The 24705-nt window shown below is 37.5% G+C and overlaps 2 protein-coding genes across 6 annotated transcripts in view; one reads left to right on the top strand and one right to left on the bottom strand.

Moving 5' to 3' along the window:
* The window catches only part of Hacl1 (2-hydroxyacyl-CoA lyase 1), a 42666-nt gene extending 25668 nt beyond the window's left edge, over positions 1-16998 (bottom strand). The window contains exons 1-9 of one of the 2 annotated variants that reach the window (XM_046452710.2): positions 16859-16998; positions 16569-16673; positions 13887-13927; positions 11055-11135; positions 9687-9759; positions 7963-8040; positions 6618-6712; positions 2685-2797; positions 481-616 (exon numbers count right to left, since the gene is read on the bottom strand). In XM_046452710.2, the coding sequence (XP_046308666.1) occupies positions 481-616; positions 2685-2797; positions 6618-6712; positions 7963-8040; positions 9687-9759; positions 11055-11135; positions 13887-13927; positions 16569-16673; positions 16859-16948 (812 nt within the window). In that variant the 5' untranslated portion in view covers positions 16949-16998. Of the gene's footprint in view, positions 1-480; positions 617-2684; positions 2798-6617; positions 6713-7962; positions 8041-9686; positions 9760-11054; positions 11136-13886; positions 13928-16176; positions 16543-16568; positions 16674-16858 lie in introns of those variants that run through there. The other variant, XM_046452711.2, reaches the window with a different exon arrangement.
* The window catches only part of Btd (biotinidase), a 28945-nt gene continuing 21221 nt past the window's right edge, over positions 16982-24705 (top strand). For 2 of the 4 annotated variants that reach the window (XM_046452712.2, XM_046452713.2), the window contains exon 1: positions 17058-17218. The gene's annotated coding sequence lies outside the window, so the exon portion shown is untranslated. Of the gene's footprint in view, positions 17292-24705 lie in introns of all 4 variants that reach the window. The other 2 variants (XM_046452714.2, XM_046452715.2) reach the window with 2 other exon arrangements.

Here is a 24705-nt window from a genome sequence, read left to right as displayed (position 1 = left end):
AAGTGAACAGATACTTGGAGAAAATCAAGATGTATAATATTTGTATCAATGGAGTTCCATTAGGAGGAGCAAAAAATTGGTGTAGAAATAACCATAAAAAAGTTTCTAAAATTGGATAAAGACAAAATTTACAGATTCAAAAAGATCTGAGAACCCAAAGGAAATCATGTCCAGATATATCATAATTAAACTGCTAAAAACCAAAGATAAAGAAAAATTTTGAAAGCAGACAGATAAAAAGAACTTACTACATAAGAGAACAAAGATTCAAATGACTGCAGATTTTTCGACTAAACCCACAAGAGCCTGAGGAGACTCGGTATCATCTTTAAAGTACTGAAAAGTCCAAAAGAATCAAGTAGTCTTAGAATTACATGATTCTTTCAGAACTTCTCTCTAGATGCATTATGGTAACAAAACAATTTAAGTTAGCCTAAAATTTGCCATGATATTGTATTTAAAATGTGTAATGCCATATACCTGGATCTGGCTGCAGATACACAATTTGGATGGTTGTCAGGGACAACACCTTTTCCCATTGGGGTAGGCAAAAATGGCAATTTACACTGCTCCACCAACTTCCTGATACTCTCTTCTGCGTGGGCATAAGCAGCACCTATAAGAAATGGAAATGTATTAGATGATTTAGTTAAGTTTGGCATTGGGACCGTAAAAATAGTTCACATGAAATTGCTTTTAGACCTCAAATACTTTCCTTCTGCTTATACATGGGCTTAAAAACAAAATAAACTAACTATGGTTTTTATCTTTGGTATTTTAAAGTGCTTAAGAAAGCAATAATTCTAACTTCCCCTCAATAATATTCTAGATTAATCTGAAGAATAAACAAAAGTTACACCATGCATCTCTTGTTGATACATCACTTACCTGTTCCATGCCATCATCCTGCTGAACTACTAATGGCAATTTACTAAATACACTGTATCTACTGGGAGGCCCAGGTGGGCAGGAGGAGCTCTGCCCTGAAAGAGAAAGGCTCCCTCTATCTTCACACATCTCTCTCCATCACCAGCAAATCCAGTCTGCACTAGTCTAGGGGGGCTTAAATTCCTAAGGCTCCCCAGATCTTTCTATAGGTTCTACAATGCTGTGACTGTACAGGGCTAACTTGAATGGGATATATATCTGTTTTTTACAACTATATGCCTGAAGAGTAACCATGTCTTTGACATTTAAGACACTGAATGTTTGATGAAATATAGGAATGATTCCATTTCTAATTTGATCAAGGCCACTATTATTCTTAGCTATTTAATTTTATACTTTTTTCATGGTTAGCAGAATTCTATCAATATTTGGAATTTAAATTCTTTACTGAATCCTATTAAATAGTATAGTGTGCTTTCAGATCCAATATCACATTCCCCCTACAGAATCTCCCTGACTCCTTTCTCATATATACACAATGAAAAATACTTTAGATTTTATGCAGCAAGTTTCCTTATTCTCCTTCTTACCTCTATGTCGATGTACACTCAGTCTCTCTTCCTAGACTGTCTTTGTTCTCCCTGAAACTTAGTGAACTATTGCCCAGTTTGTCAAGGCACATGGCACATAGCTGCTGTGCCATGCCTTCTGGAATGTCTTTGCACCACCTACACAAGGCAAACTGTTGCTGCTTTCCTGGAGAAGCCACCTCGGCCTCTCTTTACACACTAAGAGTTTACATGTAATCAGGTATCAGGCCTATTCCCCTCTAGGTAGGAATCATTATTTTTCTGTATTCCTCATGAATGGTTTTATAATCCTTGCCTTATCATAAGTACTCATCAAGTGTTTATTAAAGGAAGAATGAAAACTAGCACCCACTAAGTGCTTTCCACGTATGTTGTTGCTGTTTATACCCTATTGAGGGAGTTAATATTCCTATTTTACAAGTGAGATATTGAGACTCAGAGCAAATGCTTGCCAAAATACATCATAAAATGCATTCAACTCAGAATTATTTCAGTTGTTCACCATTTTCTTTAAAACTATTTTTAGTTTCTATGTGATATCTAAGTAATGTATAATTGATTAACATGGTCATAGGTGATCCCAACAGCCTTACAATAATAAATTTCTGATAGGAGTATAAATTGGTTGTTACCACAGCTCAGGAGAAAGCAATTAACAGTTTATACCAAAAGCCTTAAAAATATTTTGACTTAGTCGATTCTCTCTGGGGGGATCTGTCTTAAATCCTAAACAGGAAAAAAAGCGTTAGGCACGGATATTTTCATCACAGCTACTATAAACTAACAGTAAATATTCACCAGTAAAGTATTAATATGTATGTGAACAGACATTAAGAATTATGTCTAGAAAATAATTTTAAGATGATGGAAAATGTTACAATGAAAAAAGGAATAGAAAAGTATAAGGGTTAAAAATCACTGGTTGAAGAGATTTCTTCTATATTTCTAGATTTTCCCAAAATTTTTTATAATAGGAAAAAAAATCATTTTACTCTTAAGTCCCAAGCAGTGTAATAATTTCCTTGTAAGAGATCTCTGGACAATCAAGGATAATTCTATGATCTGAAAACTAATAATGTAAAATGAAGATGAAGAAAACTCTTATTCCAGTTTCAACATTAGAGCAGACAATAAATAAAAATAATTCCTAAAGAGAATCAGCATTCTTTCAAATGCCTCGCAAGACTTAGTCCTATTCAACGTTACCTTTCCCAATGATGAGAAGGGGCTGTTTGGCATTCCTAATTATAGATGCTGCCATACACACAGCAGAGGTTTCTGCCATGCTAACAGGAGGTGGCATACAGCACTCCTTGTACCTGCAAATAAACAGCTCTCTTAATTAAAACAGGCCAACTCCAAAATTTCTTACTGTGAAAATTTCAAATACATAAAAAGGTAGAAGCCAGGCATAATGCTGCACACCTGTAATCCCAGCAGCTTGGGAGGCTGAGACAGGAGAATGGCGAGTTCAGCATCGGCAAGGCCCTAAGCAACTCAGTGAGACCTGTCTCTAAATAAAATATAATAGGGCTGGGGATATGGCTTAGTGGTTGAGTGACCCTGAGTTCAATCCCTGGTACTCACTCTCCCCTTAAAAAAGTAGAAAAATAGTACAATAAACTCCATAAACTCACCATGTAGATTTAACAATTGATACCAGCTTACCACCTTTGCTTCACTCACACATGTGCATGTTTTTCCTCCGAATCATTTATATATATGGTTGTAGATGGACACATTACATTAATAAATATTTGTTTATTTTATGTGATGCTGAGGATCCAACCCAGTGCCTTACACATGCTAGGCAAGCGGTCTACCACTGCGCCACAACCCAGCTCCCCCCACCCAATCATTTTAAGTATGTAGGGGTAAAAGAAATTGAAGTTAAAGTGTAAAAGTTAAAGTGTAAAAGACCGGGCATTGTAAAGTTTCTAAGCTGCAAGGCCTGAGTTAAAAAGTAAAGGACCAGGTATTGTTAAGTTCCTATGCTACACCCCAAAACCTGAAATTCCTGTAGCTATTAGGACAATACCTGGAACTGCCCAGTAAATATTCCCCCTGACCATCTGGTTGTTTAATAACCTAGGACCCTGTGCAGCCTGGCACGTAGGCATCGCAGGGCCTAAACCAATCAGTTTGAATGTACCTCCCTCCTTAGGATTGACCTATCACCCCCACCCAACCTGTTCCCGCCAATGAATGTGCTAATCAAGTTTGAGAATTGTTGTTTAATTTTCCCGCGGTGTATGATGATTTGTTAAAGGAGACTGTGATGTATGTAAAGTCCCGCCCTCCCCAAAAAGTGTACTTAAACACTGCTCAAGCCCTGCTCGGGGCTCTGGGCTGCTCTCCCTTCTTGAGTGAGCACGGAGCCCCAGCGCGCTGGACTGGATCCTCAATAAACCCCTTTTGCTGTTGCATGAGCCGGTCTCTTGGTGGTCTCTTCCTCCGACGTTCGCCGGACCCTTACAAGTAAATCAAGACATTTCACCCTAAAAAATTCCTGATGCAGCTCTAAAAGAGAAGAACCTTCTCTTACACAAACATAATATCCTTATCACATCTAGTAAATTAACAGTTCTTCCCCAATATCTAGTAACCAAACAGGAATTCATTGACAGGAGACAGGGGTCAACAGCTTTGCACTGTAACAGCAATAGTAGTAGTTATTGTTGTCGTAATAGTAAATACCATACTAAAACCAATTATTTAATGCTATATGCCATTTTTTTCTCATTTAATTTTCAAAACAATAAAGAGAGGTATTACTATTACCTTAGTTTCACCACAGTGGAATAAAGACTCATAGACAGTAACTTAACCATGGTCCCAAATGGCACAGGACAGAGACTGCACTAAACAATTCTTTCTGTCTCCTAAGTTCCAGTTATGTTTCATTATTCCCCTCAGCACTCACTATTTCCACTCCCTAGGTAAGTCAATACTGTAGTGGCACCCCTTCGTCTACAGGAAATCTTCAGTAAGTTTCTCCAGAAATCTTCACCATAATTAATCTCAGGACTATCAGCAAAAGAATCTCTACAAAAGAATTCAATGTAGTGACACTTCCCATTTCATGTTGCTTTATCTTACTTGGCCACCGCCTGGAAGAGGTCAGCATTCCAGGTGCTGAATGTCACTTTACTAGTTTTTCACAAATATTTATGGACTATCTAACATACATAACAACATATAACAGTTTGTAGAAGTGTGATTGCAAATGCAGAGTATTATATGAAAAACAGATTCTTTTAACCAGGCCACAGGCCTTGGGGCAAAGCTTCACAGAGATGCTTACATTTCAAAGAGAAGAGGTTATCAACTACTCCGTGGTAAATAGCTGGCAGAGGAAGGGAAGAAAGGGGAGAAGAAGCTCTCCCCTTCTCAGGTGTTGTCTTTGAAGGGTTAACTTGCCCAGAACAGTGAAAGAAAAAGCTGCTTTTGTGTGAACTTCTGCAGGCTGTGAACTTCTGAGCCTCTCTCCTTACATGCCGAGTATAAAGTTCTGAAACTCAGGGTTCAGGGGGATTAACTGATTACAGCGAAAGCTATACCCACTGAACCTGGCTGCAGCCAAATGAACCTGCTTCCTGTTTCCTGTTTGGTATCCTGTCTCATCTGTCCCCTACTACAATACTGTATAGCATTACAATATGTATTAGCAAAAGAACTTAATGAAATTGTCCCAGGTAAGCATTTCTGGACAATTCCTCACTGTGATTAATTTATTCTAATAAAAAGGGATATGCAAAGGGTCAGGTTGTGTGGCTCAGTGGTAGAGCGCTTGCCTAGCATGTGTGAGGCACTGGGTTTGTTTCTCAGCACCACATATAAGCAAATAAATAAGGATCCATCAATAACTAATAGAAATATTTGTTTTTAAAAAAGGAATATTCAACCTTTACAAAAATATAAAAGGCAGCTTATAATAGTTACAACTTCTCTGAGCCTCACCCTCTCTCACTCCATAATATTATTTTGATTATCACGTTCAGGAATTATACAGAGTAAATGTCTTTTTGTCTGACTCTCCCAATCACCCTTGGTATACTGAGTATACCCCTGAGGCCCACTTTGTACAATCAGTAAAGAACCATTTTCACAATAACAAAGTCCACAAAAATTATAATTAGGACTTTTGTGTGTGTGTTTGTGTGCTAAGGATCAAACCCAGGGCTTCTTGCATGCTAGGCAAGCACTCTACCTTGAATTACATCCATCCCTAGGCCAGGAAATGATCACAACAATGAAAAAATTATCATGATAAAGCCAAGTAAAAAAGATAGAATATAAAACTACATAGTATGAATACAATATGAAAAATATGCACGAAAAGAGAATAGAAAAATAGTGTTAAAAATGTCAATTCTTAGCTGAAATGATTTCTACTTTTCTGACTTTTTCCCCCCCACAAAATAGAAAAAAACACATTTCACTTGTAAGACCAAGAAAATATCATTAAGGCACCAGGTCCACAATAGCAGGAATGCACTAAATAATTCCCAAGTTGATGCACTAAATAATTCTCAAGTGCCATCCTTAAATGGCCAAGTGAGAAACCAGAGAAAAAAGGATTTTTGTACTTCTTTTCACTCAGTGTTTAAGAAATAAAAGGATATGACAAATAATGGAAACATCTATGTTAGAACATTTTAAAACCATACAGAGAGTTAGACATACATTTTTTATGCTGCGTCGCAATAATTTCTCAACAATCACCTCATCTTTTGGCTTACACTAGGAATATATATTTATGGTTACCAGGGAAATAATTTCAAATGAGAAATTCAGAAAGCTCCATGTAATTGATTTAGTAATTGAACCTTAAAATAGTTATGAAATATACCATTTTAATTAAGAAAATTAAGCCATTTGGTAAGGACTCAGCTGAATTACTAAACTGTGAAAAGTTAATACAACTGGAGATTAGTTTATAAACTACTAGGTAAATTCTTTTTAAAAGGTAAGCATTAGCTGGGCACGGTGGCACATGCCTGTAATCCCAGGGCTTGGGAGGCCAAGGCAGGAGGATCACAAGTTCAATGCCACCTCAGCAATAGTGAAGCACTAAGCAACTCAGCGGTTAAGTACCCCTGAGTTCAACCCCTGGTACCAAAAAAAATTTTTACTCACTTTATAGAATCCACATTCACCTGGAGGGTCACAAAATCTGCAGGTATGTCAACATAACAAGCACCTGGACGACCGTAGATACTGCTCCTTACTGCCTATGTTTATCAAAAAAGAAGGCTTTTTTAAAAAAAATCTCAATCCTTATTATCATATTTTACTTAAAGATAATTCATTTTATTTGTTTTACTTGAGGATAATTTAAAACTGTAAAATAAATGCTATTTTAATTTTTCTAGACATCCTTAGTTGGAGGGAAAAAAAAACTCTAATTAAAATTGAAATGTCCTCCATTAAGTCTACATAATTCAGAAGATATTTCTTGTTTAAAAAAAGAGATTAGACGGAGGTGGTGGTACACAATGTTATCTCAGTGACTCAGGAGGCTGAGGCAGAAGGATTGCAAGTTCAAGGCCAGCCTGGGCAACTCAGTGAGACCCTGTCTCAAAACAAAAAATAAAAAGGGCTAGGGATGGGGGCTGGGATTGTGGCTCAGTGGTAGAGTGCTCGCCTACCATGTGCAAGACACTGGGTTCGAGCCTCAGCACCACATAAAAATAAAGATATTGTATCTACCTATAACTAAAAAATAAATATTAAAAAAAGGGGTAGGGATGTAGCTCCATGGTAGAGCACCCCTAGATTCAGTCCCCAGTGCTGAAAAAAAGGGGGTGGGGGAGACAAGAAAGAAAGTATTCACTTAGGGCTTTGAAATTCATGTTCTATTCCACTTTCAGAAATTATTCACTATACTCTGCATGCCAAGTTTTGACATTGTAATGTGTACTTTCACCTGCTTCTTAATCCTAATAATCTGGCAAAGTTTTCAGAAGCTGTGATGTTGTAATATGTATAATATAATTTCTATAATTCGTGGTTTTGACATGGTTCAAATGTGTATATAATAAATGATGGATAGATAAAATAGCTTATTAAAAATTATTTTATTAACTGAAGAGAGTTTTTTTACACATTAGTCCCAATTTTCAAAAATAATCCTTTGCAAAAGCAAGGAGTACCCAGGGGTTTGTTATACCTTTATATTCACTTTTGCATAATTAAAAACATAATTATAAAAAGTGAAGCACAGGAAAAAAATTTTCCAAAAATAACTTACTTCATCACCTATACGTTTCTATAATTAAATGTAGTTATAGTGAACACTAAAATGTAAAAAGCTTTGTAACGAGGTCATTTTTACCAGTCTGGATATACTCCTAATTATCATTAATTTTATTGAGAGTAAAAATAACAGTGCTAAAGGTGTAATTCAGTGTTAGAGCATGTGCTTAGCAAGTGTGAGGCCCTGGGTTTAATGCAAAGGAGAGAGTGTTATTAAATACTGTACCTTTTCAATAACAGTGGGAATAGCTTCTATGCTACTTGGCCGGACAGAGAACTTGCTGTATGGTCTACAAGCTTCCACCTATATAGAAAATGAAAATTATCTAAACATTCAGCTCATAATCATATTACTCTTCTCAAGTAAGACAAAGTGTTAAGTTATTACTTTCTATTACATTTAGAAGATAAAGAAAATGCATTTTAAGACTATGTCCTAAAGGCCTATTCAAATCATAATCAAATTTCTAACAAGAGACCTTTTTTATTTCTCAGACTGGCAAAAATTAGTTTGATAATACCCACCCATCTACCACAGCACAGGAAAACAGGCACTCTCATAACTTCTGGTAAGAACATAAATAGAAAAGAAGGCTTACTAATGTCTACAAAAAAAATCAGCAACATAACCTGAGCCTAGCAATTCCACAGCTAGGAATACACAACTTCATCTGTTACATCTTATCTATTTTTATGTTTCTGCCAGTTTCCCCTTTTATGTTTGTTGCTATGCTGTTTAGAACATGTGAATTCAGTAGTGATAAATTCTCACTGTTTAATGTACCTTTAGCATAATATATCAACTGTTTCTCCTGAGTTTCTGGTATGAAATCCCAGAAACTATGAAATCTATGAAAACCTTGGACACCTCAGTGCCATCGGCATGAGAGAGAGAATTAAGCTAATCCCTGGAATTTCTGTTTATGGTCATGTCTTTTAGTTTTAAAGACTTCTACAAAAAGATACTTGGATTTTAAATCAGTGATCTTTCTCTTCAATTTTAAAATTTTCTCTAATAAGCTGCTATTAGTTTTCTTATTAGGTAAAAAAAATATTTGTGATGGTCAGTATTCTTTTTTTATTCTCAATGATTGTTTTTGGAGTAACCTTAATTTCCTTTTAATTAACTTATCTGCTCCATTTTCTTTTTCAGCTATATCAGAATCTTTTAAATAAGCAATAATTATAATTATCTTCCTTTGACAAGTAAAATTTCAAGTCCCTTTTAAGTGTATAAAAACATAACATTTATATTAAATTATATCAAAGTATAGAATTTTGTATTAGTTCATCATTTATAAAATTCTGTTTGGGGTTGTGGGTGTAGTTCAGTGGTAAAGTTCTTGCCTAGCCTATGTGAGACTCTGGGTTTGATCTCTAGCACTGCAAGAAAATCTTTCTAAAAATTCTGTTCAAAATTTGGTTTTAACTTTGCTCTTTACTTTATCCTACAAATGCTCAAATATATTTATATTGTATCCATCATTCACTCTTATGTATTGCTTTCTACAACTATTTTTAAAACTAATATTTTATTGAAAAAAAATCTTAATTTTACTTTTGAAATACTTTCCTTCTTCCTTCTCTCTTCCTTCTAAAATAAATATAAATTTGTCCAGAGTCTTCTGATAATCACTTTAGGAATTATCCTCTCAACTTTTTATTTCCATGAAGTTTAGGAAACATAGTCCAAATTCGTTTTTATTCCCACTTTTGACTCTTACAAGAACTTATTTTCAAAATTAAAAATCCTATCAATTTTGGTATATTTCTTGAAAGCCTGATCTCAAAGCAGGAATAAGCCCTTTTTTTAATATTCCCCTGAGATTGTCTTGTTCAGGAAAATTACCTTAGGCACCTCTAATTTATGCCTTTTAAATTGTTTTATTTTGCAGACAGGAGTTCTTATATCTTGTCCATAATTCTTACAGTATATAACTGTGTTGTTACCTGAGGAAACTCCTGGAAGGCTCCCATTGTTTCTTGATTTCTTTCAGAGGAACCACCAATCACAATCAATGGCCTGAAATAGTAATTTTTGAAAAAAGATAACTACAAATGAGACTATGTAAAACCCTCTACAGAGAATTCAATGTATAACATTGCAATAATGCTAATGAGAAACAGAGAAACAGAACAGATTACATCCTCCCTTAGAAACTATAGGTTAAAAAATACTTAGAAGGCAAGGTGGTGAGAGTACCCTTCCTCAATTTCAGAAAAATGCAACATTTATAGTAAATGTTTTTCCTTACTCCTGCCTCACCCCTACTGGATGCTGATGCTAAACTAACAGGGGTAGAAAAATAAAATAAATTTTTATGCTCTTCTTCTTGTTTTTGGGATAGGGGAAAGAGAAATTCAATACTTTATTAGGTAAATCTATTTAGAAATGGCAAAATGACTGACATTCCTCATCAATAAAACTTTTAACCCTTAAGGTGAAAAAAAATCACAGCAAACCTAAAGGTACTCAAAAATATCAGATCCTGATAAAGGGAAAGACTAGGAAGGAAGGAGAGGAAATTAAACATGCTATAAATTGATTAGAACATAACCCCCTTCAACCTGATCTTATTGGTAAAGTACCAGAGATGGGCCAAAGGCAAAGTTAGAGAATAAGTACCAAGCAGTTTGTAAAGCAAACTCAAATACAAGAATCTCAACTGCCTTGCTAACTACACAAAGTGAAGAATTAGACATTTTAAAATACTAAGCTGGGATCTTTAAAAAGTAATTCCTCACTGAAAGCAAACAGAACTATATAAACATATACATACACACACATATACAAATAAACATACAGAGAGAGGGAAAGAAACTCTAAAATGTTAACAGTGTCCACCTCTAAGTAAAGGAATAAGAATAATTTTCATTTTCCTTATACCTTTTAAAACAGCCCATATTCATGGTATACAACATGGTGTTTAAAAAATACACAAACACATAATGAAGTATGCTACAGTAAAATTAACATATTCATCATTTCATATATATACTTTTTCTGTGTGTGGTAAAAGAACCTGAAATCTACTCTCCTAAGCAAGTTTCCTGAATCCAATTCTATTAATTAACACAACACAACATTAACTATTGTCCTTATGTTGTACACTAAAACTCTAGGCTTATCTATCCTGCATAACTAAAACCTTATACCCTTTGACCTTCACCTCTCACCTACCCCCTTTCCCTTAATCACCTTTCTGTTTCTATATATTAGAGGATTTTTCCCAGTCTTTCCACTGAAGATCAGTTCTACTTAGTAAGATTACAGAGGACATTTTAAGAAAATGTTTTCAGTAATGAAACTTTGATTACCAACAGTTCATATTTGCATTTGCCATACCACCCAAGGCATGGATGAGACCTGGGCCAGAAACAACAAGGCATACTCCTGGCCTAGAAGCAAAACAGAATTTATTTTATTAAAATCAGATCAAATTTACAACTGAACAAGCAGAATAAGCCCCCAAAATCTTTTTTTTTTTTTTCCAGAACTGGAAACTGAACCCAAAGGCTTGCGCATGCCAGGTAAATGCTCTACCACTGAAGCACATGCCCAGGCTTTTTTAAAATTTCACTTTGAGTCAGGGTCTAACGAAGTTTCCCGAGCTAGCCTCAAATCTGTGATCCTCCTGCCTCTGTTTCCCATGTAGCTGGGATTATAGACATGTACGACTGTGCCCAATCTAGCAATCTCATTTTTGAACCAAATATTTTTGGTCCATAACAACAAATGATTCAGATCACTTTAGAGTGAAATACAGCAGCAATCTTCATGAACTTCAAATAAGTAGGTCTTTATTATAATTGTAGAAAAATTATTAGAATATTTGTAATAAAAAAGATGATTACATAAGCCTTCTTATAAGAAATAAAGCACATATCATCTTCACATTGAATTTCTCCATCCTCTTCATATTTTGCTCCCATTTCATGTGGGCTAAAATGAGTTGACTGCATAGAGAAGCATTTTGGAAATGGGTATATTTTGTATGAAGAAGGTGATTTTTTTTTCCCATTTCTTAACAAATAAATGCCAATTCAGGGGCTGGGACTATAGCTCAGTGGCAAAGCGCTTGCCTAGCAATTGTGAGGCACTGGGTTCGATCCTTGGCACCACGTAAAAATAAACAAAGTAAAGGCATGCTGTCCATCTACAACCTCAAAAAATTAAAAATAAAAAAAAAAAAAAAGTCAACTGACCTTTGAGAGGAAAGTAATTTTGTACATCATGTTCTACCAAAACTCTTTTCCAACTAAAGCTCAATTTTTTACCCTAGAAATGACTTTCTAAGCCTAAAGCACTCAAGAAAAAGGTATCTCTACATTGAGTTTGCCACTTAACATTTATAATTTCTTAAGAATCGTTAAGACAGACTTTATTTATTTTTTTTTAATTTTTATTATTTTTTTTAATATTTATTTTCTAGTTTTCGGCGGACACAACATCTTTGTTGGTATGTGGTGCTGAGGATCGAACCTGGGCCGCACGCATGCCAGGCGAGCGCGCTACCGCTTGAGCCACATCCCCAGCCCTAAGACAGACTTTAAAATGCATTAACTTATCACCAAAAATTAAAACTTCTACAACAGTACTGACAGAACTTTTTGTACAGTCCAATATGGCAGCCAGTCCACAGATGGTTACTGAGCACTTGAAATGTGGCCATCATAAATAAGAAACTATAGTTTAAATGTTATTTCATTTTAATTAATTTAAATGTAGTCACACATGACTAGTAGCTAGTATAATAAACAATGTAGTACCAGAAGTTCATTAAAAGAAACAAAATTTTGCTGGGCATGATGGCACAAGCCTGTAATCCCAACAATTTGGGAGGCTGACGCAGGAGGATCTCAAGTTCAAGGCCAGCTCCAGAAACTTTAGTGAGACCCTGTCTCAAAATAAAAAAACATAACAAAAAAAAAAAGGCTAGGATGTAATTCAGTGGTAAATTGCCCCTTGGTTCAATTCCCCAGTACCAAAAACAAATAAACAAATAGGTAAACAAAAAATAAATAAATAACAAAATCTTTGAAAGTATAAACTTAACTGTTTCTTAATCATCATTCCAGCATTTTTAAAAATTAAGGCATCAGTAACTATGATTTAAATGTTTTCTGGGCTAAACAAAAAGATCAAATATTGTTTATGTAAATAATGTGACAGAAAGTGGCAAAAAGATATTATTTTTTGGATGGCCTATTTTTTTTTGCACTGAAGTTCAGAAGGTCCCCTTCAAAGAGGTGGGACTATGGTGAGGTCTAGACTTTTGAGAACCACATTTGTCTATATTTCTTAGCAGTTTAATTACTTATTTCATTTTTGGAAACAAAAAAATTAATAATATAAGTAAAAAAAAGGATAAAAATTACAGTAGGAGTCCAAATTCTGCTTAAAAAAATACATGTAGAAAAATAACTGGAAGAAAATACTACAAATTCTTAACAGTATGGGATTAGAGGTGATATTAGTTTTCTTCCTTATACTTTTCTATACTCTCCAAATTTTCTAAAATGGGCCCTTTTTTCTTTCTCCCCCACCTTTTTTTTTTTTGTGGTGCTGAGGATTGAACCCTTGTGCATGCTAGACAAGCACTCCACCAACTGAGTTATATCCCAGCCCTAAAATGGAGCACTTTTAAAAATATTAATTTTTACTTTTTAATTTTTTTTATTTATGTGTGGGCGTGTATGTGTGTTGCTAGGGATTGAACCCAGGACCTTGTGCATGTGAGGCAAGAACTCTACCAACTGAACTATATCTGCATCCCAAAAAAGTATTAATTTTTAATAATAAAAGAGGGGTGAATAGTTAGTTAATATAGATACAAACTAAAAATATGATAAGTGAATCAAGTCTCAACAATCTCATTTTTGAACTTAGCATTTTTATATTCAGTGGGCTAGGGCAATTGGGACATGTAAGACAAGGAATGTCAGTATCTGTTCACTAGCAATTCACTACACAAAATGGAAATGTGTTCTACCCCAAACACTTTTCTGGTATGATCCTTTCAATATGACTCAGAGAGTTCTAAATTTCTTATGTTTCTATCAATACCATCTTCTGTAATATTTTCAAATCAAATGATCCTTTAACTGAAGGATCAAATTAATGTAATTGAAATAAAGACTTTAGCTTACCTGCCAGTCAGATATCCAACTGCAGAGGCAGCATAACAAGCCTACAAAGTAAGAACACTGGAACTTAATCAAGCATATTGGGATTCTCATAGTGTACATATGAGAAAAATTTATTACTAAATAAGAGACTAGAATTTAAATGATAAAAGAGGAATTGGAACACTTTTCATTTTAAAAATGAGAAATGTGCTACCCGCAAATTTCAAATAATGCTAAACAGTACCTAAAAGTATCTAATCTCCAGTTTTCAAAGAATTAATCTTTATCATCTGTTATTTATAATATCCTCTTCCAACTGCTTACTTAAAACTGCTTAAATATCTTCAGGATCAATAGAAATGTCCTCTTTTTCTTATTACTAATACTGGTAATTTGTGGGTTTGTTTCATTTCTTTGTGTGTGGGCAGAGGCTGGGGATTTAAGCCAGGGGCACTCTACCACCCTCCCTAAATTGTGGAGGCTGGCCTTGAACCTGGAATCCTCCTCATTCAGCCTCCTGAGTCACCTTCCGTGCACCAACACACCCAGCTGTGTTATCCTTCTTTGATTGTTCATCAGTCTCATGAGGGGTTTATCAAATGTATTAATCCTCTGAACCCAAGAGTGCTTTACCACTGAACTATATCCTGCCCTTTTTATCTTTTATTTTAACAAGCATCTCACAAAGTTGCTTAGAGCCTCCCTCATTTGCTGAAGCTGGCCTCAAACTTATGATCCTCCTGTCTCAGCCTCCTGAGTGGGAGAGATTATAGATGTGTGCCCTGTGCCTGGCTCCCCTACATTCTACTGCATAATTTTGGCAAGTTACTCTGTATATTGGCTTCTTCACAAAATAAATGTAATTCAGGGCACTGATGTGAGAATAAAATCAGGTAATCAATGTAAAACACTCAGAATAGTGCCTGTACACAATAAACTCTAAGCAGCTGACTTTCTGACAATCTGCCTGTTTGCTGGTTAACTGACCAAATATGTCTTGGTTACTGTAAAGAACTGATGAAAAACAAGTCATAACCAACTACACCTTTCTCTTTAGCACAAACAAGATCCTAAATCCTTCTGAACTTATTCTCCTATTCCTTCTGAATAATCCTGTCACTACTTTAATTCAGGCACTAAGTCTTCCTTTGACTACCATCAAGACTCAGGCTGCCTGAGGGGCATATGTGCTGGATGTTCCACACACATCTCAAACTCAAATGTTCAAAATCAAATTGATCATCTTTCCCCTCCAAACTGGCTCTTCCCTCTATCCAGTGCCCAGCATAGCACCTTAAACCTAAGGAACCCTCAACTAAGCTTTTAAGACTGGAAAAAAAAAAAAAAGTCAAGCTGGAGTCTGTCTTCTGGCTCCTAACCTGGTCCTTATTTGTTCGTTTATTGATTGAACTGAACCCAGGGCTTCATGCATGCTCGCAAGTATTTTAACTCTGAGTTAAACCACCAATCCTGCTGGTCCATACTTTATTCTACGATGAATACAATTTTTCTAAAGCAAAATCCTAAATATGTCTCTTACTAATTAGAAAAACTTTTACAGTCTCCCCAATTGCCTACTGTTAAAAAAAAAATTCCAAACTTTTCCAGCTAGAGAAGATTCTTTACATCCTCCTTGGCCTACCTATCCAGTTTCCCAGTCAACCATGTCTTCAAACTATCTTGATGCACCATGAACAAACAATACCTCTACAAGCAATCTTCCCTGTGCCACCAAAGTCCATATATTGTACATCTATTGGGGGAGTTATTATATAGGATAAGTTTTTTCTGTATGTCTTGCTTTCATGGTCACAGACTGTGATCAACTTGAAGACTAAGATTAAACCTAATTCCTTCTTTATATTGCTCTCTAGCACCAGTTATATAGCATAGTTTCTAGCATACAGTACATACCCAATATCCTGTATAAAGAAGACATACATCTCCAGAAAAACAATAAAAAACAAATGCAATTAACAGGTGAAAAACTTCACCTTGTCATAAAGATAATAGAAGGCAATTCCCAAAAAAAGTGGATTCTTGATCTTTTAAGACAGCACTGCTGACAGAAGGGCAAGTTTGGGATGGCAGAAGAAGCACTAGAAGTGGGCTGACAAAATTTATTAGCTTATATTCCTTGTTTCCAAATAATACTCCAAGAAAGGAGGTGGCATACTGTGCACTAGACCAGGATTTGGGCAACCTGAGTTTCAATCATGGCTTTACCATTTGTGATATCCTTCACCCTGCCCTGACACCTATTATGTAACATGAGACTTGGCCTTCACTCATTCACCCCGCAGGTACTTACTCTCTCAGCACCTCTAACACACCAGGATAGCAATATAGATGTGTAGTGAAGAAATAACATCTCTGCTCTCCTGGAGCTCACAGGCTAATAGGGAAGCCAGACTTCATTCAGGAACTGTCCTTTCCAATCCTGAAATTTAGACTTGGCAGAGCACAACACAATATACTAGTATGACCAAGTTCTCGGAGCCAGAGTACCTGAATTTAAATCCAGGCTCTGCCACTAATTCACCTGTGTCTCACTTTTCCTATCTGTCAACTAAGATTAACAATAATTAAATTTGGGACTGATGCGTGCAAAGCACTAGAACAGTGGTAAGCACTGAGTGTTTGCAATGAACAGCTATGATTATCCATCATTCTCAATAATGCATCGGCTGAGTCCTTACTCACCGCTTGCTCATTCCTCATCCCGATGTACCTGATGCCTAGCTCCTGGGCTGCAATGGCGATTTCAGTCACCGGGATGCCTACGACGCCAAACATGTACTCCACATTCTGCCGGCGGGAGAACAAGTGAACAAACGCCCGGCCCCTCCCCAAGTAGCCTCCAGCCCATGCACCAAAAGGAAACCCCAAAAGACCCCACCCCCAACTTCCCAAGCTCTCCTCGTCCCCATGACAACGCCTGGGTCCCGTGCGGCCACCGTAGGAGCCTTTCACTTCAGAGGCGGCCCTCGTACTTGCGTCTTCAGGGCCTGGGCGATGACTTTAGCACCAGACACCTGCTCCTCGCTTCTGTCATTCCGCTCTGCCAAGTTACTTTCCGGCATCTTCCACCTAAAAGTTCAAGGAACTCTCGCAGCCACCGGCCTGCGGCAAAACAAACCCTCACCCCGCACGCCGCCAGTGGAACCGCGCCTCTGACGCACAGCAGGGCAGCCAACCGCTTTTAAATAACAGGACGGAAGAGGCGGGGCTAAACTAGCCCGCTCCGCGTGAGGTGAGAATGTAAACAGCCCTCTTCCCGGTTCCCCCATTTGCAGACACAGAGTGTGAGAAGGAGGCAGGACTAGCTGGAGGCCGCGACCTACGCCGAGCAGGTAAGAAGCCGCCTCTCGGAGGCCTCCCGCCATTGCCCAAGACTCCTCCAAGGTCCCGACGCTCTTTGGCACCGTAAGTGGCGCATGCGCACGTGGGACGGAAGGCGGGCTGGGCTCCCGAGAGAAGGGGGCGTGGCTCCGGCCCCGCCCCGCCCGGGCAGCTTGCTGAGGGGTCTCAGACAGGCTGAAGGAAGGCTGCAGGAATGAGGGTGGCAGAAGCGCATCTAACGAAGAGCAAAGTAGTCTGTGGGTCGTGTTGTCATACTGCTAAATCCTCTGATTTCATAACTTGTGCCTTTGCACTCCGTAAATCATACTAATGCGCCTTACTTAAATCCGCAAGCAGCTACCCCAGCTTCATAGGTGACACCTGGCTTCCAAGCAGGGGAGAAAGTAACTTGCCCGGACCAGCTTCAGACTATTCCGGTTCCTTGTCCTTCTTTGGCCCATGAACCTCGAGAAATTCAACCTGTGCTGCTGACCATTACTCTCCATTATTGTCTTTCCAAATCAGGACATGCAGCTTTTCAGTTTTTACATCAGTCCCTTCCCATAACCAGGCCCTGCTCTTCAAAGCCTTTCAAAACACTTCCCAATAAGAAAGATGTTTGCAGTGTGCAATTTCTGAGGCTATGCCCCAATCCTCAGACCACCTCCTACTCGGAACAAAAGTAAAAATTAAAAATAAATAGGTAATCTGCTTAAAAAGTTATAGGTAGAAGACAAGGAGCCAGAATCATGGGTAGTGAAATAAATGAGAAGTATTGGAAATGAAAGGAATTCTAAACCTAGAGATTTTTAAAGTGTAGTCCAGGCCCTTTCAAAATGTCTTCCTCTCTTTATTTCAACCTCTCTCTTCACCCCAATCAATGGAGAGTGAAATGGTAACCTCCCTAGCTATGAGGGAGTCTGTGGATCCCATCTAAGAGGGAGATTTCTTTGAAGTCTCAGGTTCATCTAAACAGTAAATGCAGATTTTGCTTCTACTCCAGAATGTATCCATGTTTTGATATAAAATGGCATTTTGTTTCTTAAGATTTAATGAGCACAATCAAATTTTACTTTTATATAGGGTCTTGCTAAATTGCTGAGGCTGGCATCTTTCCATCCTCCTGTCTCAGCCTCTTGAGTTTCTGAGATTACAAGTGTGTGCCAATGTGCCTGGCTTAAATACTCAGATCTTAAATATATGAGTTTTGACAGTTATGTATACCTATGCAGCTATCACCCAAAATTAAAATGATATCTTAAGCTGCTTACCTGCCAAGTAAAACTGATGTTCCAGAAAGATGTAAAACATACTTTCTGTGCTTTGAATAGTCCTTAGCACAGTGATTCCTACCTCTATTTGATTAACTCCCTTCCATTATGTGCTATAGTTTATATTGATACTTGCATGACAGTGCTTGCATGATTCTCGTTGCATCAGAATCACATGGAAAGTACAGTTGTTTGGCCTTACCTCAGATCTCCTGAATTAGCATCTTTTTGGAGGGCTGGAATTGAACTTGGGGGCACTGAGCCACATCCCCAGCCCTATTTTGTATTTTATTTAGAGATAGCTTCTCACTGAGTTGCTTAGTGCCTTGCTTTTGCTGAGGCTGGCTTTGAACTCACAAGACTCCTGCCTCAGCCTCCTAAGCTGCTGGGATTACAGGTGTGCACCATGAATTAGCATCTTAGAACATATTAGGCACTTGTATTTTTTTTTTAAAGCTGCTACCTGATTTGTGCATGTGTGTATGTGGTATTAGGGAATGAAACCAAGGTGTGCTTTACCATTGAGCTACATTCCCAGCCTTTGTTTTTTTGTTTTGAGATGTAGTTTTGCCATGTTGCTGAGGCTGGCCTCAAACTTGGAATCCTCTGCCTCATCTGGAATTACATATACCACCACACCTGATTTTTATTTTCTTCCCAAATTCAGAACCACTAGCTCTGTACTCATGTTGGTGGTAATAATTAAATGTCTGATTGCCTAACTATTACCAATGTAATACAGTTGATGAACTTGGATTTATAGGTTCAAGGCTAAACCTGTTTGACATTAACAGCACAAGCTGCATAGATGGTAGTCAATTCATGGGACCTTGTGTCTGCTTTCCTGTCAAAAGAATCACTGACAATGTGAAGTGCAGAGGGAATTTCCCTAGAATTCAAATTAAGTGGTTTTGCAAAAGCATAAATCCTCAACAAGCTAGATTCTACCAGTTAGCAAAGAGAAAAGCCATTAGAGAGTTCTTGCTTTCACCTTTACCCCTTTCAGTTCAGGGTGCAGCCTTCCCCTATTCACTAGTCTCTGATGATTCAGCAGGAGTGCTCAGTCCTGCCCCAGGATTCACAGGGTCAAAGAGCAACTCCTTGTCAGTCCAATTGTAGTTAAAAGACCCCAGGATCTGGAATTTATCCGAAGCCCTTTGTGTGGACTTTGTAACCACTGACCATGTTCTTTATTACTTTTGTTGGCAGTAGGCATGGAATTTTATTTGCTGGATGTTTTGTTTTTGCTTATTTATTGGTTTTGTTTTTTAATTTATTTATTCATCAAAAAGGAATAAGCCTAATGTTTTTAAAAATAAAGACTAAATAATTAATAATATGCTCTCCAAAGAACAGAGCTACTCATCCAGCCTGCATGCTGATTATTCAAGGGTTCTAGATCTGAGATTATGAAAAGAAGCTGTTTGACAGCTGTCTCCCACCTTGGTGAAGAGAATATCTAGGCAATAGGTAAGTTAGCGTCTGGCGAAAACATACTCTTGGAAGACTGCAGCTTCTACAGGCAGTGACTCCTTAGACTCCAAAACACTGATTGTACATTTTAATTTCAGTAACCTAACAAGGACGCTAAGAATCTTTGTGATTATTTTAAAACACAACACTAGCAGGACCTGTAAGAAATAGTCTCATGGACATGTTTTATCAAAATTATGAAGTGTGTGGTTATCAAATGAAGAAATAAATTGGAGCCAGATGTGGTGGCACATACCTGTAATCCTAGTGACTCAGGAGCCTGAGGCAGGAGAATCATAGGTTCAAGGTTAGCCTGGTCAGCTTAGTGAACCCCTGCATCAAAATAAAAAGGACTAGGATGTAGCTCAGTGGTAGAGTACCTCTGGTTCAATACCTAATACAAAAAAAATAGAAAAGAAAGAAAGGAAAAAATGGGATTATTTAGGATACATTATAAAATGACTAAAAAAGAAAATTACAACTGAATGTCTTAAATAAAAACCCAACAAAAGGAATAAGAAAGAAAATCTACGTGGCATGTTATTTTTAAAAACAACACTTAAAACTATACAAAGGAAATGTGCTATAGGAAATATGTCAACAGAGATGAGGACATAATATCATAAAATGATTCTTTGAATAAAACAGGTTAATTGATTTTGTTTGTTTCTTATTAAATTTATAGTCTGCAAAGTACCAAGAGATAAGCCTGAAGCAAAACCAGTGAAAAGCTCCTTTATTATGGAGCCATCAGGGGACAGCTCAATAGCAACTAAATAATAAAAACTCCCAGTGCCTTTTACAGGTTGACAGTCACTGAGAGTTTTTCTCGGGGGCCCTCTGACCTAGAAAAAGGTTGGATTCCTGCCCATGGCCTACATTGGCAAGCCCTTAACCTTTGCCCTGCATTTGGATGCCAGTGAGACCTAGGACTGGAGCAGGGAGCATTATGGGAATAAGATGGGAGGAATGTTGTTTCCCTGTTCTAGCTTTGATTCATCCATTATGGAGTTTGGGGTTTTTGGTTTTTTTTTTTTTTTTTTTTTTAAGCAAATTTGGTATAGTTTGACATCAGTGGTAAACATCACTGACAAGAATGTTTTTTTGTGTAAGATACACCAGGAAATGGTGATAACTGTATGTAGTGTTGTGAGGACATAAGAGATTCATTTCAAATGGCTTGGAAGTCATGTCATATTATTCCTCTTGGTGATGCATGTGTGTTTTGAAACATGGTACCAGTATCACCAGTATTGAAAGAATTTCTGTTTTCATTTGTTTCTTCTAAGTAGCCATTAGTATCATTACCGCCCCTTGCTTTAGCTAGCTACTTGTTTATTTATTTATTTATACTGGAAAATGAACCTACCGGCACTTTACCTTTCAGCTACATTCCTGCTCTTCTGAATTTTTGAAAGAAGGTCTCACTAAGTTACTAAGGCTGGCTTCGAACTTGGGATCCTCCTGCTTTGGTCTCCCAAGTAGCTGAGATTATGGGTGTGTACTACCATGCCTTGCTTAGCTTTTTAAATTGTACCTTCTTGCCTGGCAGGTGTTGCACACCTATAATCTCAACTACTTGGGAGACTGAGGCAAGAGGATCACAAGTTTGAGGCTAGACTGGGCAACTTAGTGAGAGCCTGTATCAGAATCAAATAAAAAGGGCTGGGGATATAGCTCAGTGGTAGAGCACTTGTCTAGCATATGTAAGGCCCTGGGTGTAATCCCCATACCCACCTCCCAGAAAAAAAGTTGTACCTTATTGCTTTGTTTTGCTTTACATCTCTTCTCTGAGTCTGCAAAACAAAGAGTCATCTCTAGGGCAGACTCTCTTGAGTGATTCGCAGGGTGCAGGGTTGAACTAGGTACATCTCCAAGTGAATGACACCTTCATTATGAAAACTTAGGTCTGTGAATTTGTCTCTTCATCACAACCTTTAAGTTCCTTTTCAGAGCTTAGATGTGATTTGTTGTTCCATACGTTTAACATTTATGACATCTTTCAGGCACATGAAAGAAACACATTGATACACACAGCTACTATCTTTATAAATATGATGTTGAAATTGAATGAGCCTCCTGCATGTCCCTTTCCTATTGCACTGCCTTCCCTATCCCATTGAATTTGATGTTTGTAATTCCCACATTACCTTTTTTTCAGGCAATGGACATTGTCTTAATCCATCTTCTGTTGCTGTAACTGAATACGTGAGACTGGGTAATTTATAAAGGAAAGAGGATTTTTTTCCTCATAGTTCTTGAAGCTAGGAAATCTAAGAGTATGGTGCTGGAATCTGCTTGGCTTCTGGTAAGGGCCTCATAGCAGAAGGACAAGCAGATGCATGAGGAAGAGAGATAAGGGGGCAGAACCCCTGAGATAGTGAATCCACTCATGAGAGAAAAACATGAATTCATTCACAGGGGCTTAGCTCCATAAGCAGACACTTCCTCCCGGGCCCTGCCTCCCTGCACTGCTACAGTAAGGAATTAAGGTTCCAACACAGGCATTTTGGGGGACATGCTTAAAGCATTGCAGACATTTAGATCCTGAACATCCTTGTGAATCTCCTTGTGCACATGTGTGAGAATTTATGTGAGAAAGAGAGAGAGTGTGTGGGTGGGTGGGTGTGGGGGGGGGGAGTGGGTGTGTGTGAGTGTGTGTGAGAATGGGGAACTCATTATCAAGTTTATCAGAAAATGCCAAATTGATCTTAAAGTCATTGTATGAATTTATATCCCCTCCATCGGTTTTTGAGAATCCCCTCCAAGTCCTCAAAATGGGAATTTTGAAAATTTTTGCCAATGATGGATATGAAATGGCTTCTCATTTCCATTTCCCTGACTCCTAATGAGGTTAAGTTATGTGTGTGTGTGCGTGTGTGTGTGTCCATGCACACACACGCACACACACAAGCATGCAGATTTCTTCATCTGTGAATTACTTGTTTATATTTTTTGCCCATTTATTTATTGGATTATTTAACTTTTATTGATTTCTATATGTTATTTATATATTCCAAATGCTAATTCTTTGTCTTTTAACTTTGTTTTTAGTTTCTTTTGAGATGCAAATGTTTTGAAGTTACATGTGATAATTTTTTCCTTTATGTTTTGTATTTTTTGCATCTTGCTTAAAAAACATCCCTAATCTGAGGTCATAATGTTCTTTTCTCTGTCAAAAAGTTTAAGTTTTGTTTGTCATATTTAAGTCTCTAATCTACCTGGATACATGTCTAGGACACATCTAACCTACCTGGATACATATGGAAATAGAAAAATATTACACACACATACACGTAAAATGGGAGGTAGTAATCCAGAGTTTTGTTCATATTTTTCCATGTAATACTTGTATCTGCTAGTTTGCTGTATAACTGACCACCTCAAAATTTAGTAGCTTAAAACAACTCCTATTTATTTAACTTATGCTCCAGTAAGGTTGAGCTCACTCCTGGTCCTGTGGTCAGTTGCCAGTCACCTACATTCCTCTGACTCTGGATGTTGATTACTGGGAGGTTGTCCACCTACGTGTCCCACGTATCTGCCACTGAGCCAGGCATCCCTCATTGCCCACCTACCCGATTTCTTCATATGATTTCAACAGAATGCAAAAGGGAACAGGCCCCATTGTGGAAGCTTCTGCCTGTCATGTGTGGCAGCATCCCATTAGCCACAGCAAGTGGCCTGGCTGACCTCAGGCTCTGAGTCAAGGCATTAAAGTTACATGATAAGGAAACCTACATACAGAGCGGGGAATAATTGCTGGCTGTTTTTGTAGTAGTCAGTTTATCTTAACTCAGTTGTCCAAATGCCATTTAAAATATTTCATTCTTATTCCAATGAATTATTCACAATGTGACCTGTCATATATCAAAGTTCCATATCTATCTCTATATACCTATGTCATCTATCTATCTATCTATCTATATATCTATCTATATATATATAGTCCTTCTGCTTCACTCTTTTGAAACTATCTTGTCTATTGTATTCATTTTAAGGAAAAGGAAGGAATGGAAGATAGATTAAAAGAGATTATTAAAGATATATTAAAAGAGACTTAAAAGAGATTTAAATTTGTAATGGGCAAGACTAATAATGTCTAGAGATGCACAACAGGTGACAAAACTATTTTTAAAACATAAGGAAATGATGACAATAAGAGCCAGAGTTACGAATACCTGATAACTTATGAGTAAGGCTGTCAGGTTTTTCAAAACAAAAACAGAAAAATAGGACACCCAAATTCTCAGTTAAATGTGAATTTCAAATTAATAGTAATAACTTTTTAGTATGTTCTAACATACTTATTTATCTGAAATTCAAATTTAATTGGGCCTCCTGTATTATATTTGGCAAAGCACGATTTTCAAGAGGGGGTTTACCTGCCTCAACCCTCCCTGTAGCTAGAGGAGGTCATGTGTCTCCGCGTGGATCAAAGCAATTTAAATGAAGGTCACCAGGCAGGGCTTTGTGGAAGTCTGATGGAGCTGCCAGATACCCTTCCACCTCTGCATGGCAGGGTAACTGGAGTTATATAGTCATCTTGCTACCACGAGGCGACCCTAAAGATGAAGACACGTGCTAAGGACAGTGAAGCAGAAAGAGAGGAGGACCCAGGTGTCACCTAAAGTCCTGGAGCTCCCACCTGTCAGGTTTTGTCATCAGAATTTTATCATTTCCTAAGAAGACAATTTCTTCTTTTACTATATTCTGGGACACATTAAGTAGCATTGGGATTATTTGCTCCTTTG

This window comes from Marmota monax, unplaced genomic scaffold (genome assembly GCF_021218885.2).
Source record: "Marmota monax isolate L192 unplaced genomic scaffold, Marmota_monax_Labrador192_F-V1.1 WCK01_AAM20220418_F8-fsc00042, whole genome shotgun sequence".
Taxonomy (NCBI): domain Eukaryota; kingdom Metazoa; phylum Chordata; class Mammalia; order Rodentia; family Sciuridae; genus Marmota; species Marmota monax.
Note: the sequence above shows the minus strand (reverse complement) of the source record. Positions and strands in the feature narration are given on the sequence as shown.